Below are 16,597 nucleotides of genomic sequence, written 5' to 3' on the forward strand. Positions count from 1 at the left end.
GTTTTGTGTAGTTTTAATGAATGAAATTGCTTGAGACATATTCCTCTCTACATGGTATTTTGTTGTTCCATGTTGAAAAACAAAAGGTGTTACATACTACTAGAAATGCAATCAGTATACAGGAGTAGTATATATGTTGCCATTTTATATGCTTTTGATAAAGAAAATATTCTATAAAGATTAAATAACAGTAAAAACTGTATTTTCCTTGCATTTTTTGATTGATAGATCACTGTTGTGACTAATGAAGAACTTACGAAAAAATTTTAAGTGATTCCCATGAGGACAAATTGTAATTTTCTTAACTACTTGTTTAAAGGCGCTTAGATCTAGTTCCTAACTTGTAGTGGTTCTTTTAAGGAAGGGGGAATGGGGAGGGCGATTACCATACAAGTGCACACATGATGAATGACTCCGGTATGGTCACATATTAGAAGAACATACGAATTTGAAGTCTGGGATTTTCTTTGGCAAATATAATATATATACCAGTAATTGATATTGTCATGATTAATAATGGATATTGACTGTATGTTTATCTGAATTTGTTTTGACAGCCCTGATGATGTCCATTCCTGGACGAAACACGTTGGCTATTTAATTGAACCTGTATGTTTATGTGACAACTGGATTTGATATGGAGAATGGATGAAATAATTGTCGCCTTCATTACATGATCAAAACTTCAATAAAAAGAAGATTCGGAATCAACGTGGTTGAACCTGTGAGAATAATTGATTGACTACGGCGCTCCCACTGTTTGATATTTTGATAATATAGATACCATATAACCAACTGGTTAGGGGAGGACTATAAATTGATCGTCATTCTATTTTCTGGTTGACATGAACTTTTTGATGACAGACTGTAATGACCGGATTCTCAGACCAAAAATTACCCACCAACCTAGATACAACCAACCCGGCCAAAACATAACACCATCCCTTCCCGGACCCCATTTACAATGATTCCTGAATACTTACCCGGGAATGGGGCACTCGCAATATACAAGCTAATATCAGCAAAAATACTACTAGATCTAATGGCGTTACTAAGAATAGTCACTAATGACTACGGAATTCCATGTCCCATCCTATGAGCTTACCCTGTAGCCCCACGACAATCAGGCCCGGACTATTCTACCCCCTCGCTTCTCGGGGAGCAGCTCCAGTATATAACGCCCTATCCTGAGCGATCTCTCTTTATAGTGTCCCCACTATCCTATTAATACCTCCTGCTCTCTGTCTCTATTGGGAAAGTTTCTTTATAACCAATATTCACTGGAAGTTATTGTCTTTTGAAAAACTAACTTTCTTCCATTTCTCAGTTACTTGTCAGTACCTGGCTAAAAAGAAAGGTTAATTCTGTCTTGGCAAACAACTCTCAAGTGCAATTACTACGTACTGGGGTCTCTTTACACACTAATAGGAATAATAAATATCCCTCATGTGATAGATAGGAAATCCGATCCTCTCACACAAGAACTGCCAATTGTCACACTTGAGGATTATTCCTGGACATAAAACTCACATCAATCTCCCGCATCAGTTACCTGTAGGAAGGGAATCACCCATCCTTCCATACGATAGCACCTGGCTGTAAAGAAAGGTTAGTTCGGTCACAAAGAAATAAAAATTAAGCATGTGTTCATTACAAACTGGTGTCCCTTTATTACACAATAACACACAAAGAAAACATTATATTATAAAGTCACAATACTACCTAACAATCTAAGCATAGCCGGAAAAGTAAAGGAAATAATTAGCATAGATACACTATAATAGCAGGACAGACTTCACCGTATAATTACGGAGTCCGGTTCTAGCTGTCATCTGGGTCCCTCTCTTGGCTCATCTCAGATTCTACTCTGCACCCACGGATACATGTCTGCACCGCTATGCTCCTTCAAATCACTGGAACCCTTCTCTCCCACGAACTGTCTTCACCTCCAGACTTCAATCCAATGATATAGTTTCAGCCGCTCTGGAAACCATCTGTTCAACTAACTTCTTCACTCGGATTGTTCTAACTCCGACGTTTAACTATCTCCAACTGCTCCAATAGACTGACTCATGATGTAACTTCAGTCTCTCCAAAAGATCAGCTGTCCAGCTCACAGCTCCAGCTCTCAGCTCTGCAAACCAACTGACTCCTTCAGTTCCAAAAATCATCTGCTATCTTCACTATCTTAAAACATCTGACTTCTTCAATGCCATAAAACATCTGACTGCTTCACTGCCATAAAACATCTGACTGCTCTGCTCTCTTTCCCTCTGATAATATAGAATGCTCTCTCCTCATGGAAAATTCCGGCACCAAGCTGCCGCCCACCGAATTCCTGTGCCAGCTCTCAGGCTCTCTGCGCACCCGCAGTGGCCACTTGCGTGTTGCGTCTAGGACACAAGGGACAAACACATTCCTTCGATAAGAACCAGTCTTCACCGGCTCCTCTCTAGCACACAACAGGCTTAACTCTAAACATCACTTCTGACCTACAAACCCCTCAGACAACTGAGGCAGAAAGACAAGATGGCTACCCTCTAGTTTAGGCCTCTAGGCCCGAAAAGAGGCAAAAGAGACATAGAATCATGACAAAGCCAATAGGCAAACACTGCAAATAGATAATGACTGCAAAGGAAAGATGTCTACCCTCTAGTTTAGGCCTCTAGGCCCGAAAAGAGGTAAAAGAGACCTAGAATCATGCCAAAGCCAATAGGCAAGCCCTACAAATAGGCTAAAAATAGGGATCTAACCACTATACTAGGATGGTAGTAGACCAAAGTCACCATCACTCAGAAATAGGACAAAATATCCGGTCACGACACAGACCTAGTGGCAAAGGGAGTGATAGCTATGTGTCCTCTGCTGTCTCCAAAAATCACTATGAATGAAGGAAAATCTGAAGAGACTTTGTTTTGAGCATTGTTGGGGATTTTAGCCCTACTTTGGTTCTGGAGGTGGTGGTTCTTAAAATAAGGCCAAAATAGTGAACTTGGGTAGAGATGGGGATTGTTCGGTCTGCCACTGCAGTTAAGTGCGTTTGCTTGCTGTGGAGGCAGGAAGGAGCGTCTCTTCTAGTTCTCGAAAACTGGCTGACTGACTAGAGAAATCCTGGCAAATGCCTATGCGGGACTCGAGGTTTTTGTGGGACAGTCTACCAATTCATTGGATGTCCCACTATTTCTCTCATAGACTACTTATTTACTAACCGTATAAAACAAATAATGGTAATTCTATAAATAATCTTCATAAGATTATACTCCCCCAAAAATTTATGAATATGTACTTCAATATGACATTAACCCCCTCGGGCCAGGGATGGCTTGAAGCCATCCTCAGCCACGGTGGTCTTGTGCTGGGGATGGCTTCAAGCCATCCTGTCATCGACCTGTGTTTGGAGTGCTGATGCTCCTGCCATGGGCCCCACAGCAACACGCCTCCATTGGGGGTTGCAGTTGAACCGCTTCTGCAGCCAACCCCAATCCACCTCAGTAATCTGATGTTGCCGGGGAAGTCAGGAGTGGCTGCCTAAACTCTGTGTTTTTTTTCCAATGTTTCACCATTGCAGGGCATCCTGGATAAGTGAATGTTGGATTAATCGACACACACAACATCTCCCCTGGACTCCCCTTCATGTCTACATTCCAGAAATGTCTGGGTTTGATAGGTTCCCCTACATGTTTGCTGACCCAAAGACTAATGCTATGTCAGGACCGAAGGAGAGGATTATGCTAATCTTTCGTCCCTTTAATAATTAGCAGCCATTTTAAGAACCACTTTAACAAACTACAATTCCCATGATGCCTTGGGAAATTCAACAAAATAAACAATAGAGTTCAGCATGACGATAGTCTCCTCCTTCAACCAATCAGGAGCCTACAATCCCAGAAATAGTCCATCAACGCAGTCCACCCATCCTCTTTCTTTGCTGCTACACAGACAGAGATAAATGCTATGGCTTATTACTAGTGTACTATTGGTATTAATGTACTGATTTAACTGCTATGATTTATTTTTTGTGTGTACTGATGGTTATTGCTGCACTGACTTCTATTGTGTTTCTTGCTTTCTGGGCTCACGTTTGATTTGCTCTGTTAATCTTGCACGTTTTATTTGGTCACTGCCCGTTTGTACTTTTTCCGTGCTGACGTGGTGTGTCTTCAGCTGCTAATTACGACCGCAGGAGCCTACCTCGCTCTTTCACGGCCACTGCTACCTGAGGTTTAGCTCCACGATGCGTTCCTCCCACCGCCTGAGGGCATCTGACTGGTACCTTCAGCTGCGACCTCGAAATTCTGCGCATTCCTGAATTTTTAGAGCAGTGCACCACGGTCGGGAGCCTTGTGTCTGGAGAGTGACGCCCTTCGTATGAATTCCATACTGCCGTTAGGCAGCTTCAACGTCTATGCCCCTTACGGGGGTCGGTAAACAGGCTGGTTTTATTGGTTTTCAGTACGCTGTCCTACAGGGACCCTCCCCTTAAAGTTTTTTCTGCACCTGGGGTGAACTGTCCCTGGGGCTTGACCCCCACACTATGTATCTCCCTCATGCTAATGCTTTAGGCTGACACCCAGCCCCCCATATACCTAGCACTCTGCTTGAGTGCTGCACAACATTATTTCCTTTGCGCTGAAGTGACACAAAGTGACATCTCCCAGCTATGGAACCCTTTGAAGATTTTCAGGTGGAGGATGATTCCTTGGATGGCTTCTCTAGGATGATGATTTTTATGATGTGGTAAATGCATCAATTCATAGGGCAGGGCCTGCGGCCATACCCCCACCCCCCACCGGAGGAGCGCCTCAAGCGCCAAATAGCCTTGGCCTGTGACCGAATCGAGGGCATTCCTTGACACCCCCCTCCCCCTTTGACCACTGGGTCCTCCCAACCCCAGGAATCAACACCTTCACCGGCAAAGCGTCCCCGTGAAGCTGGGGTGGATCTCGACGCCTTCGCTAGGTTGAGGCAGGCGTTCCTGGCCAGTACCGTGCCCACCCAGGCATCCCCATCCCTCGTGGATGACGATCATAGGGACACGGATGACAACACAGGCCCTTCCCGCCCCTGGCTCCCTTCCTCTTAGCCCGCAACCAACCCTCCTCCCGCAGTGGACAGGCAGGGGTTTTGCTTGGACAGGTTGGACCCGGATGAGATCCTTCACCAGAGGTCTTCCACATGGGTCAGAGAAGGCCGCTAGTATGTGGCCGGCCACATTTGGAAGCCTCTGGAGAAGGATTCATGGAACTGCTTGCAGGCAGAGTGCCCCAGACCCTCTCTTGATGGCCAGGTGGCAATGACGCCAGATATAGATCCCTGAATGGCCACTTTTTGGCAAAAGTTTATTAAAGATCCCAAAAATGGAATAGACTGATCGTGGAGGGCTTGCCAGGACAAGCTCCTGGATACCCTGGGCCTTCTAACAAAGATCCTAGACATGGCTGAGGAGGCAAAGATGTCAGGCTCCCTGATCTCCCCCGATACGCTCTCCGCCTGGGCACAGCGTGCAATCGTCTTTTTGGGAAACACGAATTGCGCGTTATCTACGGAGAAACGTCGCTCGTTGCTTATAAAGGGAGACCCAAGCTGGGGGACCTGGCCGACTCAGAGGCAGGCTGTATTGCGCAAGGAAGGGAGCCCTTTATCAAGGAGTTGGGGCGTTGTGGAATACTTTCACCTCCCTTGATAAGGCGTAGTCCTCCATCTAAAAGGTTTTTCACTCCCGGGCTTTCCAGGGGCCGCTCGACCGGCTGGCCCAATAACCAGTATCACACCAGAGGGCAAGGCTCCCACCAATGCCAGTACCAAGACCAGGCCAGGTTTGGTAACTTCTATCCTACCAGAGGACGACGTGGCATAGGCAGAGGAGCAGGTGCCTCCAATAACACGGGTGAGTGTCCTCCTTCCCACGTAAAAATAGGGGTCCGGCTGGCGAATTGTTTCCAGGCTTGGACTTCCTTCACAGGAGACGCCTGGGTTCTACAGACGATCCAAGTGTCCCTGATAGAGTTCTATGGCACCCCAGTTCAGGTCGCAACCCCCCTGGCCCATACATTTTTCCATGGAGGGATCTGCTCTAGTGGATGCTGAGGTAAGATCTATTAAAGGGCGCTATAGCCTTCACCACCCCACATCCCAGGAGTTTACCAGCATCCTTTTTCTGATGGACAAGGCAGACGGGGGTCAGCAGCAGGTCATCAATCTGCGAGAATTCAACGAGTGGATCATCTACCACCACTTCAAAATGGAGGGGATTCACTTGTTGCGAGATATCCTCCGTCACCGGGCCTGGATGGTGCGTCTGGACCTCAAGGACGTTTACCTTTCGGTACTGATCTATTTCCCTCACAGTAGATTCCTGCAGTTCCTTTGGGGGTTGGGGGTGAGACTTACAAGTTCAGCATTCTTCCCTATGGCCTCTCGTCTGCCCTCAGGTGCTTCACGAAGGTCCTCAAGCTGGTCGTGGAGCATCTAAGGTCTCACGGGTTGAGACTCATCGTCTACCTAGATGACATCCTCATAGTAGCGCAATGTCCCAACCGTCTGACTGTGCAGCTTAGGCACGAGGTCGACCTCTTACAGCAACTGGGCTTCATATATCAACAAATCCAAGTCCCTTCTGGTCCCCTCCCAGGGGGGATTCTTCTGGGTTTCTCAATCGACTCAGTCACCACTACTCTTAGCCTCCTGTCTGGGAAGGTCACGAAGATTCAGCAAAAATTGAGAAATGCTTTGTCCAGGCCTCGAATCTCTCTGAGACATGTGGCCCGCCTGGTAGACCTCATCTCTTCCTCCATTAAGGCCATCTTCCCGGGGCCCCTTCACTACTGTGCTCTGCAGCGCTTGAAGCGGCACATTTGCGCAAGGGTCTCTCGTACTCACAACAGGTGAGACGCCTAGGAGGAAATAAATTTGTGGCTAGCCAAAATGGAGGCATGGAATGGTCGAGCGACATTGTCAGAGTCGGACACCAGCAGATCAGGTTGGTGCGCCAGATGGGGCGATTTCGCTACAGGAGTACTGTGGTCTCCACACGAGCAACATTTACATATTAATTGTCTGGAGCTCATGGTGGGCTCTTTTGCAATTCGGTGTTGGACCAAGGACTCTGTCCAATCTTGCGTTCTTCTCAAGATGGACAACGTGTCCGCAGTCCATTACATCAACCATCTGGGAGGCACCCGGTTGAAGGCCCTCTCCGTTGCAAATAATCTCTTTAGTGGATGCGTCCAGAGGGTTGATGTTGTTACTGTTACAGTATGCAGCAAACCTTTTCCACTTTGCTGCATAGCATGCTCTGGTGGTAGGACGGCGTCCTTGCTTAATGATTTCCATACAGTTTGGAAGTAAATCTAAGTATCCAAATTCTATGACCTCAGGAGCCAGATCGCTAGGTTTAATTGTTTGGGATCTGGGTGCATTATTTCTCCATGGTTCTGTGTAAGGTGCATGGGTGATAATCTCAGCTTTTGATGTGGCACCTGTGAGAGTTGCAGTAGCGTGGTGAACCACGGCTGTCTTGCCCACGTGGGTGCTACTAGTATCATTGTCATTGAATGTTGTTGTAGTTTCCGAACCACTAATGGAATTAGTGGGAGAGGGGGAAAAGCGTAAGCAAATTTGTTTGACCAATTTATCCATAGCGCATTGCCCTGGGACAGGTGGTGTGGGTACCTGGATGCGAAGTTTTGGCATTTTGCGTTCTGATGAGCGGCAAAGAGATCCATCTCTGGTTGTCCCCATCTTTGGAAGAATGGCTGCATTATTTGGTTGTGCAGTTCCCTATTGTGCATTTGTTCTGACTCTCTGCTTAGGATGTCTGCTATCTGATTTTGAACTCCTGGTAGGTGTTCGGCTAACAGATAGATCTTTTGAGGAATGGCCCATCTCCAAATGTCCTGTGCTAGTCTGGATAATTGGAGAGAGTGTGTCCCCCCCCCTGTTTTTGAATATAATACATTGCAGTCATGTTGTCTGTTCTGATCTGGACTGCTTTGTTGAGGATTTGCATTTGAAAAGCTTTTAATGCTAGAAACACTGCTAGTAGTTCCAGATAATTGATGTGCAGTCTTTTTTGCTGTACACTCCATTTTCCCTGCACTGTATATTTCTCCATATGCGCTCCCCATCCGGTGAGCGATGCATCCGCTGTTAGTATAACTTGTGGAATCGGTTCTAGGAACAACCGCCCCTTGGAAATGTTTGTTGTGTTCCACCACTTCAGAGAGCGATGTGTACGGTCGTCTACCAACACCAGATCTGTAATCTGACCTTGAGCCTGATTCCACTGTGTTGCTAGACATTCTTGCAGTGGACGCATTTGTAGTCTGGCATATGGTATTAGCAGTATGCAGGAGGACATAATCCCTGACAGTTGCATGAACACTCGAGCTGTTAGTGAGTGTTGTGGTTGAAATCTTTGGATCAACGTGGTCATTGTTTGGATCCTGATTGGATTGGGGTATACTTTGGCTCCTTCTGTGTCTATAGTAGCCCCTAGATATTGTTGAACTTTGTTTGGTTGTAGGTGGGATTTTGTGTAGTTCACCGTAAACCCTAGCTGGTGCAGCAATTGAATGGTCTTTTGTGTGTTTTGAAGACATTCTTCCTGTGACTTGGCTTTTATTAGACAATCGTCCAAGTAAGGGAAGACATGTATTTGTTGTCTTCTTAGGTGTGCTGCAACTACTGCTAGGCATTTTGTGAACACCCTTGGTGCTGTTGTGACCCCAAACGGAAGGACTTTGAACTGATAATGTTGTCCTTCTACTACAAACCTGAGGTATTTTCGGTGGGCTTTGTGAATTGGGATGTGAAAGTAAGCGTCTTTTAGATCCAGTGTAGAAAGAAAGTCCCCTTTCTTCAGTAAAGGAAGTACTTGTTTGAGCGTGACCATGTGGAAATGTTCCGAATTTATGTATGCATTAAGAGGTCTGAAGTCTAAAATTGGTCTTAGAGACCCGTCTTTTTTGGGAATTAGGAAGCATAGAGAGTATACTCCTGTCCCTTGCTGATGTTTTGGAACCTTCTCTATAGCATGCTTTTGTAGCAGTGATAGTACTTACTGCTTTAACAATGTTAGATGATCTTGACTCATTGGACGCTGTCTGGGGGGGATGTTTGGTGGGGTAGCTGTGAGTTCTAGGCAATAGCCATGTTGGATAATTTGTCTCACCCACTTGTCTGACGTGATGTTTTCCCAGACAGGTAGGAACTGTGATAGACGTCCCCCGACCGGTGTTATATGGTCTGGGGGAGTTTAATTAAGTCACTGTTTTGGGGTTGGGGAGTTGCGGTTATTATTTCCGCGACCTATACCCTTGTTGTTGTTACCTCTGTAACTGCCTCTTGAATTACCTCTGGGCGATGTTGGTGTAAAAGAGGTAGATTGCTGGCTTGTGCCTGTATTCTTTGACCCGCCTCTATAGGTGGACCTATGAAAGGAACCCCTTTGAGTTGGCAGTTGTAATGCTCCCATTGATTTAGCCGTTTGTGTCTTTTTTCATCTTTTCTAAAGTCTCATCTGTACCTGAGCCGAAAAGTGTTTTTTGATCAAAAGGATGGTTTAATAAAGATGTTTGTACTTCTTGTTTGAACCCTGATACCCTAAGCCATGCATGTCTTCTTAACATGATACTGGTGTTGATGGATCTTGCTGCAGTGTCTGCCGCGTCTAAGGCGCACTTAATGGAAGTGTTGGTTATTATCTTCCCTTCTTGTATAAGCTGGTCTGCCCTTTTTTGATGTTCCTTGGGAGATGTGTGATGAGTTTTTCTAACTCATCATAATGCGCTCTATCATATCGTGCAAGTAGCGCTTGTGTATTAGCTATGCGCCAGCTGTTTGCTGCTTGGGATGCTACTCTTTTGCCCGATGCATCTATTAACTTGGACTCCTTATCAGGAGGAGGAGATTCTCCTGTAGATAATGAGTTGGCTCTTTTACGAGCGTTTGTGACTACAAGTGAGTCCAGAGGTACCAGTCCCTTGATAAATATTGGGTCCTTTGGGGCTGCCTTATATTTTTTATCAATTCTTGGGTTTAATACCCTAGCCCTCACAGGGTCTTTGAATATGTCTGCTGTGTGATTGAGAAGACCCTTTAGCATAGGTAGTGTTCCTGATGTTCTTTGTGCAGAAGGTAGCGTTTCCAAAAGGAAATCCTCTATTTGAGGTTCTGCGTGTAAATCTACCTTATGGTATTTTGCTGCCCTATTAATCAGCTGTACAAAACCTGTATTATCATCAGGTGGTGAAGGTTTTGAGGGGTATAATTCTGGGTCGTTATCATCTGACCCTGCATTATAATTCTCCCATGGGTCTTCTTCATCTGGGACAGTGTCGTCATCCCCATGAAGTTCTCCCTCCCCTGTATCACTGTCTGCATCTGTTTGAGGTGTAGATGGTCTTGGTGTAGAAGGTGGAGGAATAGCTGGCATAGTGTGAGGAAGAGGAGAAGAGGGTGTGTCTCTAGGTCTAGGAGAAAGGGGAGGAGTTGTATTTGTCCCCATTGTTCTCTTTTTAGGAGGAAGAGCTTTGTCATCTAGCTGTTCATTCTTCCTCTTTCGGTGATTTTGTCACCACTTTGCCAGTTTGCGGATCGATAAACAAAGTCTTTTGTTTTGGATCTGTCTGCTGCTCCTGTGTCGGTACCGAAGTTTTTGGTTCCGAAAGGTGCCTTTGCTTCTGACCATCAATGTTCTGTGTTTTCGGCACCGAGAATTTGCTCGATTCCGATTTTTTCGGTGTCGAGTAAGTCTTCGACTGCGAAGCATGTTTCGGTTTCGACATGGAATGTTTCGACGGCGAGCTTTCCTTTGTATGGAGCTTCGGTGTCTATGTCGATGTCGACCGTTTCTCGGTTCCGACATGGTGGGAGGCCGAGAGTTTCGTTTTCTGTTTCGGTTTCGTTGCCGGGCCCGAAGGAGGGGCGTCGGAAACTTTCTTCGGTAGTCTGACCGGGCTCGAAGGCGGGGTCGTTTTTTTGGTAAGGGGACGTAGTCACTCACGGTTTGTTGAACGTCGATTTCTTAGACATCAGACTCGTCCACCTCCGACCCAGACTCGTCCTCATGTTCCTCTTAGTCTTCGGGGTGCTGGGCCTCGAACAGCTCCGGGATTGCCTCCGACTGCATTCTCGAAACCTCGTGCCTTCGGGCTCAACGGTTTCTAATCGTCGACTTGGAGGAGAATGCTGCGCAGGCTTCGCAGTCCCTGGATTCGTGTTCAGGCGATAGGCAGAGATTGCACACCTCGTGTAGGTCCTTGTGTGGGAACTTAGCACCACACGTTGGACATCTCTTAAATGGAGTCCTTTCCATGGACTCCGGGCTGGACTACGTCGAGAAAGGCCTCCCGGTCTCGTCGAAGTAGAAGAAAATGCTTATTGTTGGAGTCGAAACGCGTCGGAATGGAAATGAAATCGCGTTCGATAACAATACAGTCGAATTGGAAAGGGAATACGTGCCGAAATATCACTTTTTCTCGAAGTCGATCCGGAGCGCTTCGATCCTCATCCGAACCCGATGGCGGAAAAAAAACTATCTTAGGATGGAGCCGATGCCCATGTGCACTAGCACCCAAAGGAGGAGTCACCAAAAGACTTCTCCAAGAGAAAAACAAGTGCAATCATCCGAGCCCAACACCAGATGGCGATCTATTCATAAATGTACCATCTGCAGCCCATATGCCTCGAACAGCGGACTTCCAGTCCTGCAATTTCAGGGATGGGAGCTTCTGGAAGCTCCATAAAGGTGTATTCTCGGACCTCCAAGCCAAACGGGGTCCTTTCTCGGTGGACCTTTTTGCCTCCCACCTGGAACATCAACTTCCCAGATTCTTCAGTTGGTGGCGAATCCCCTGGCAGCGTCCACGGATGCGTTCCTCCAAGACTGGAGGTAAGAGAAGGGTTACGCCTTTCCCCCGTTCGCCATGATTACGAGAGCCTTTGCACAAGTCCATCGGTAGGGTGGCGCTAGTCATGCCAATTTGGAGATCTCAAGCCTGGTTTCCAGTTCTTCTGGAACTTTCCTTGTATTTTCCAAACTCTCTTTTCCTGTTTCCAAAGCTGCTTCTCAACCCAACTCAACAACCGCATCCTCTTGTTCTGCAAGGGTCCCTCACTCTCATGGCGTGGCAGGTTACTGGGGACGATGGGCGGTCCCGGTCCTTTCAGATGCGGCTGAATAAATCATGTCAAGGCCTGGGCGAACAGCACTGTCAAGCAATACAAATCCAGTTGGTGGGGGTGGTCCCGTTAATCCACTTGGGGGAGGTGGTCCCATTGGTGTCTGCGACAGAGCCTTGTACCTGTGGCAGCAGATGTGACGCATGTTTTGAATTTTCTGGCCTCCTTAGCAGAGGAAGGTTTGGCGTTTAGATCGATTAATACCTTCCGCTCCGCTATCTCGGCAGGACATGAGGTAGTGGAGGGCTCTCCGGTGGGGGGGAACAGCCCTTGTGGTGTCTACTTTTGCGGGGAATTCAACTTTCCCTTCCCCTCCCCCGGAGCCCAGGTACTCCGCTCTCTGGGACGTGAACCAAGTCTTGAATCTGTTTCGCTCATAGCAACCTAATAGGTTCCTTCCAGGAAAGAGCTTTCAGCAAAGCTAGCTATGCATCTCAGCCTTGTGTCTTGCAGTCGAGGTTCAGATGTTCGAGCCCTGGACATCACCGATCTGACTTTTACTCCTTCAGGGGTGACCTTCACTGTCCGAAGACGGACCAAGTGTGGCACGAGGGTCGTCTCATACCCAGCTTTCCCTAAATCACAAAAACTGTGTGAGGTCTCATGCCTTAAGGCTTATGACGAGATGTCAAAGGAGTTTTGTCCCCTCGTGGAACGTCAGCTCCTTATTGCCCTGTGGAAGCTTCACAGGGCTGTTTCCTCTCCCACAATTGCCCACTGGGTAAGAAGCAGGCATTGACCTGTGTTTTTCGGAGCCCAATCTGCGCGTGGGGGGGCAATAGCTTCCAAAGCCTTCACACTGGGTGCCCGGTCGGAGGATATTTTGATTATGGCAGACTTGTCCTTGGACTTTACCTTCAAAACCAGTGCTGCACATGGCCCAACCGGTGGTAAGTAAGCTTTGAACTAGCATAATCCTCGCCTCTGGTCCGGATATCCGGATATAAAATGTAAATTTTCCTAGCTATTGTAACACAAAGATTCAGTTCTATTAAGGATGCGGAGGTGAGGATTATCCCACCCACTAGATTTGCCACTACACATGTGGTTGGAACTCTACCTAATTTAGTAAGTAACTTTTTAACATTTTGATTAGTCCTTGCTTTGCTTATTTGCACTATTAAGGAATATTGTGATATTTAACTCCTTCGCATTGAGGGATGGCTTTGCGGCCTCCTGTGCAAACGGACGCAACTCTCCAGCGACTGGCCCGTTGTTCACGGCTCTAGGGCCAGATTGTTCCAGCCTCATCCTGGGGCTCCTGCGAAAACCACACTCAGTGCAGCCAACGTAATGTTTCCTGAAGTAGTGACGCCAAATATGCTAGGGAGCTGTGTTGTGTGCCAGGAAACATTTGTACTAAATATTTCTAGGAAGACAAGGGTTGTAGGTGCAGCACCATCCTGGGGTTCAGGTTGTGCCTTTGGCACTGGAGCAGATTTCAACTTGGCACTGATGGGTGTACACCTTAATGGAGCCAAAGGTTTGCATTAATATCTTCCACTGAAGGACGTTTACTTGCCGGAGATTTTACTTTCCATCTAAAAGGTTACAGTAGTATACAGTAATATAGCATCTCTTCCAGCTACAGATTCACAACAAGTGACAAACATAAAATCCTTACAAACTTTTACTTGCTCACCTTTGTGTGTTCAAATGGAATGTCTACTGTTGGGTGGTAGCAGACAATTGTCCTGTTATCCGAGGTCATGGCAAGCTCAACTTTGCTGGAAAAAAAAGTAGCAACATTAATACATCTAAGTAAAGCAAAAGTTAGATCTGGGCAGCTATACCATTATTTCTTGGGATACAGTAACTTCAGATTCTTAAGGAAAGGTGCCATGCAACAGGGATTGGAAAAAATAGTAATAGCAAGTATGACCCCCTTGGTGCTATCCCTCCCAATGTCCCCCCCAGGCCCTGTGTCTGCACCAATTTTAAATACCAACCTCCAAGTAATTCGAGATGCACACACGTTTATTACATTTCGTTCTGATTTACAAAAGCACACTGTGAGAAAGTGGTTTATTAGTTTAAGTAGCTGGATGCCCAGCACAAGAAGTATTAAAGTCACTATCCCGGTAGGTCCAGTAAAGGGTTTCAGTAATTTAAACCCAAGCTCAACCCCTGGCACATAGAGACAGGCTTAATTTAGAGAAAATGTTTAAAGTATTTAGAAGTAACAAAACGTTTTTTTAAAAAGTCAAAAACAACATATTAAACATTTCACTCCAGTTTATAAAAAGAGAATTTAAAAAACAAAATGACACCAAAATGAGAAAAATTCAGTAATGGGAACAAGAGAGATTAACTTTTAAGTATTTAAGTGGGAAAAGCGCCAAGGAAAGAAAAGTGCCAATGGGGGTCAATGGTTGAGGAAGACTGGGACCTAGACGCATTGATACATCAAGTAGATTAGCCCGCTAGGGACTGGAAGTAGGGGAGTTTGAAAAAGTTTCTAAGTTCAAATATGAAAAGTTATAATTGTTTTTCTGAAGAAAAACTATACGCCACGCGAGGCACACCTGAAATTCAATCAGAGGTCGTGGACTGCTGGTTGGATACTTGTTACAGTCAGTCCACTTGAAGCTCAGAGCAAAAGTTTTGAAGCACACCGTGATATCGGCCAAAAAACAACAACATATGCCAGTATATCGTATGCAGAGCGGCCATAATAGATGGGCTGGACCCATCAGATCCTCAAATGAGCTGTCAACTGATAAAAATTCTCAACTGCCATGATCTAGCACTGAAAACAAAAATTATAGCTACAAATCAGACAGAGAAATCTAGGATATGCTAAGAAACGTTATTATCCATAATATGTAAGTGGAGAATGCTTGTAACTTTACTATCAAGCATGAAAAGTAACTCGTAACCGAGTGTTAGAACGCTGAAACTTTGCGATTTAGCAAGTGCTTGCTGCATGCCACGAACCCCATTAGCAGCATATGACCTCAATTTATTATAAAAATTGAGAATGTAAAGCTTTCAAGATTTTTAAAATGAAGACATTTTATTGCTTACTTTTACTCATGCGATAAATTGTTAAGGTTCTAACTAACAACATTTATTATCATTATCACATGCACATGAATAGCAAGAAGCATGATGGTAACCAAGCAGATAATGCAAGACACTGGTCCTTATGCTCAACATTCCCGTTTGGAGAAGAGTTGCGAAGGATAAACTATTAAATGAAGTATTTTCTAACTGAAATGGTAATGCTAAATGTAGGGGCTTAAATGACATGTCAAAATTACTTAGCGTTCACTATGTGCAAACATGTTGACATACAAAGTGCACTGTCACTGCAGTTTTGTTATATTAAATCGTTAGGAACTAAAAAACAAGAATACCCTTCTCAAGCTTCTAAACCTCTTTCTATATCAACAACACACAAGATAAAGGAAATTTAGATAGTCTTCACCAGTTTAAATCCTAAATTTGTGATAAAAGCTTATATGCACATTGATCTGATGCGAACCGGTGTTGCTAAAAAGTACTACTAACATTGTCAGACCTTGTTTGTTTTGTTCTTACTGTATATATCGAAGGAGTTACAATTTATGAGCATGGGGAGGTGGAAGCTACGAAGGTCCTTATTTTCTGCTCTTATAGAAATAGTAACATAAAAAAATACTTTTGAAAAAATAACAAAGGGGCAAATTTCGAATCAGTTTCAACCTTCACACTGACTTGCACAGAGTAGATTTTTAAGAACGATAGAGAAGAAAAATACATCACCACAAACTATTCTTGAGTCTCAAGATCATGACTTGCTCTCTCAAAGGTTGACATTTATAATGTGGCATGCAGCACGCCACAATGACCTCTTCATGAAAACACTATTTTACTCAAAACTCATGCGTTCTATGCCAGAGGAGTTCCTTCTTCAAAAAGGAATTCAGAAGGAGGATGAGGAGCACAGCTTGAATACACATTGAAAGAAAAAGGTAAAATGATTAAATCACTCACTTCTAGTTGCTTAAATGTTTCATTCCAAGAAGCCAACCTAAATTTCCTTCCCTAAAAATTTATATTTTAATCTATGCCTGTGCGGCATTTCAAGAAGGACAATTGTCGATTTTCTTGTGTAGAACAGTCACATTCTTATTTATGTTTTAATTCATGTAAAAGTGCATACTTTCCAATGTATTTTTTACTTGTGAAACAAAATAAAAATCAATGGCATGTCTGTGATTTGGCAACTGCTGTTAAGTTCTGAGACAGATCATAAATAAATTATCTGATCATGTTGTTGTTAAATTATCTGATCATGTTGTTGTTAGGATCAGTGGCAGTAAGCAGTGCTTACGGACTGTTCCACTTTAAGCAAGGGAATCTCTGTTCTTTAGCAATATGTAGTTAAGAACCTGAAAGTAGCTCTCCCAGCTCAGTAGGTGGTCAGGTG

At 45.0% G+C, this 16,597-nt stretch overlaps 1 protein-coding gene across 2 annotated transcripts in view; it reads right to left on the reverse strand.

The window, feature by feature from the left end:
- MRPL42 (mitochondrial ribosomal protein L42) overlaps window positions 1–16,597 on the reverse strand; it is a 240,256-nt gene that overhangs the window by 48,691 nt on the left and 174,968 nt on the right. For both annotated transcript variants that reach the window (XM_086919285.1, XM_086919286.1), the window contains exon 4: window positions 13,826–13,910. In XM_086919285.1, coding sequence (XP_086775411.1) covers window positions 13,826–13,910 — 85 coding nt within the window. The remainder of the gene's footprint in view (window positions 1–13,825; window positions 13,911–16,597) is intronic.

Source organism: Lissotriton vulgaris, chromosome 1_1 (assembly GCF_964263255.1).
Source record: "Lissotriton vulgaris chromosome 1_1, aLisVul1.2, whole genome shotgun sequence".
NCBI classification, from domain to species: Eukaryota; Metazoa; Chordata; class Amphibia; order Caudata; family Salamandridae; genus Lissotriton; species Lissotriton vulgaris.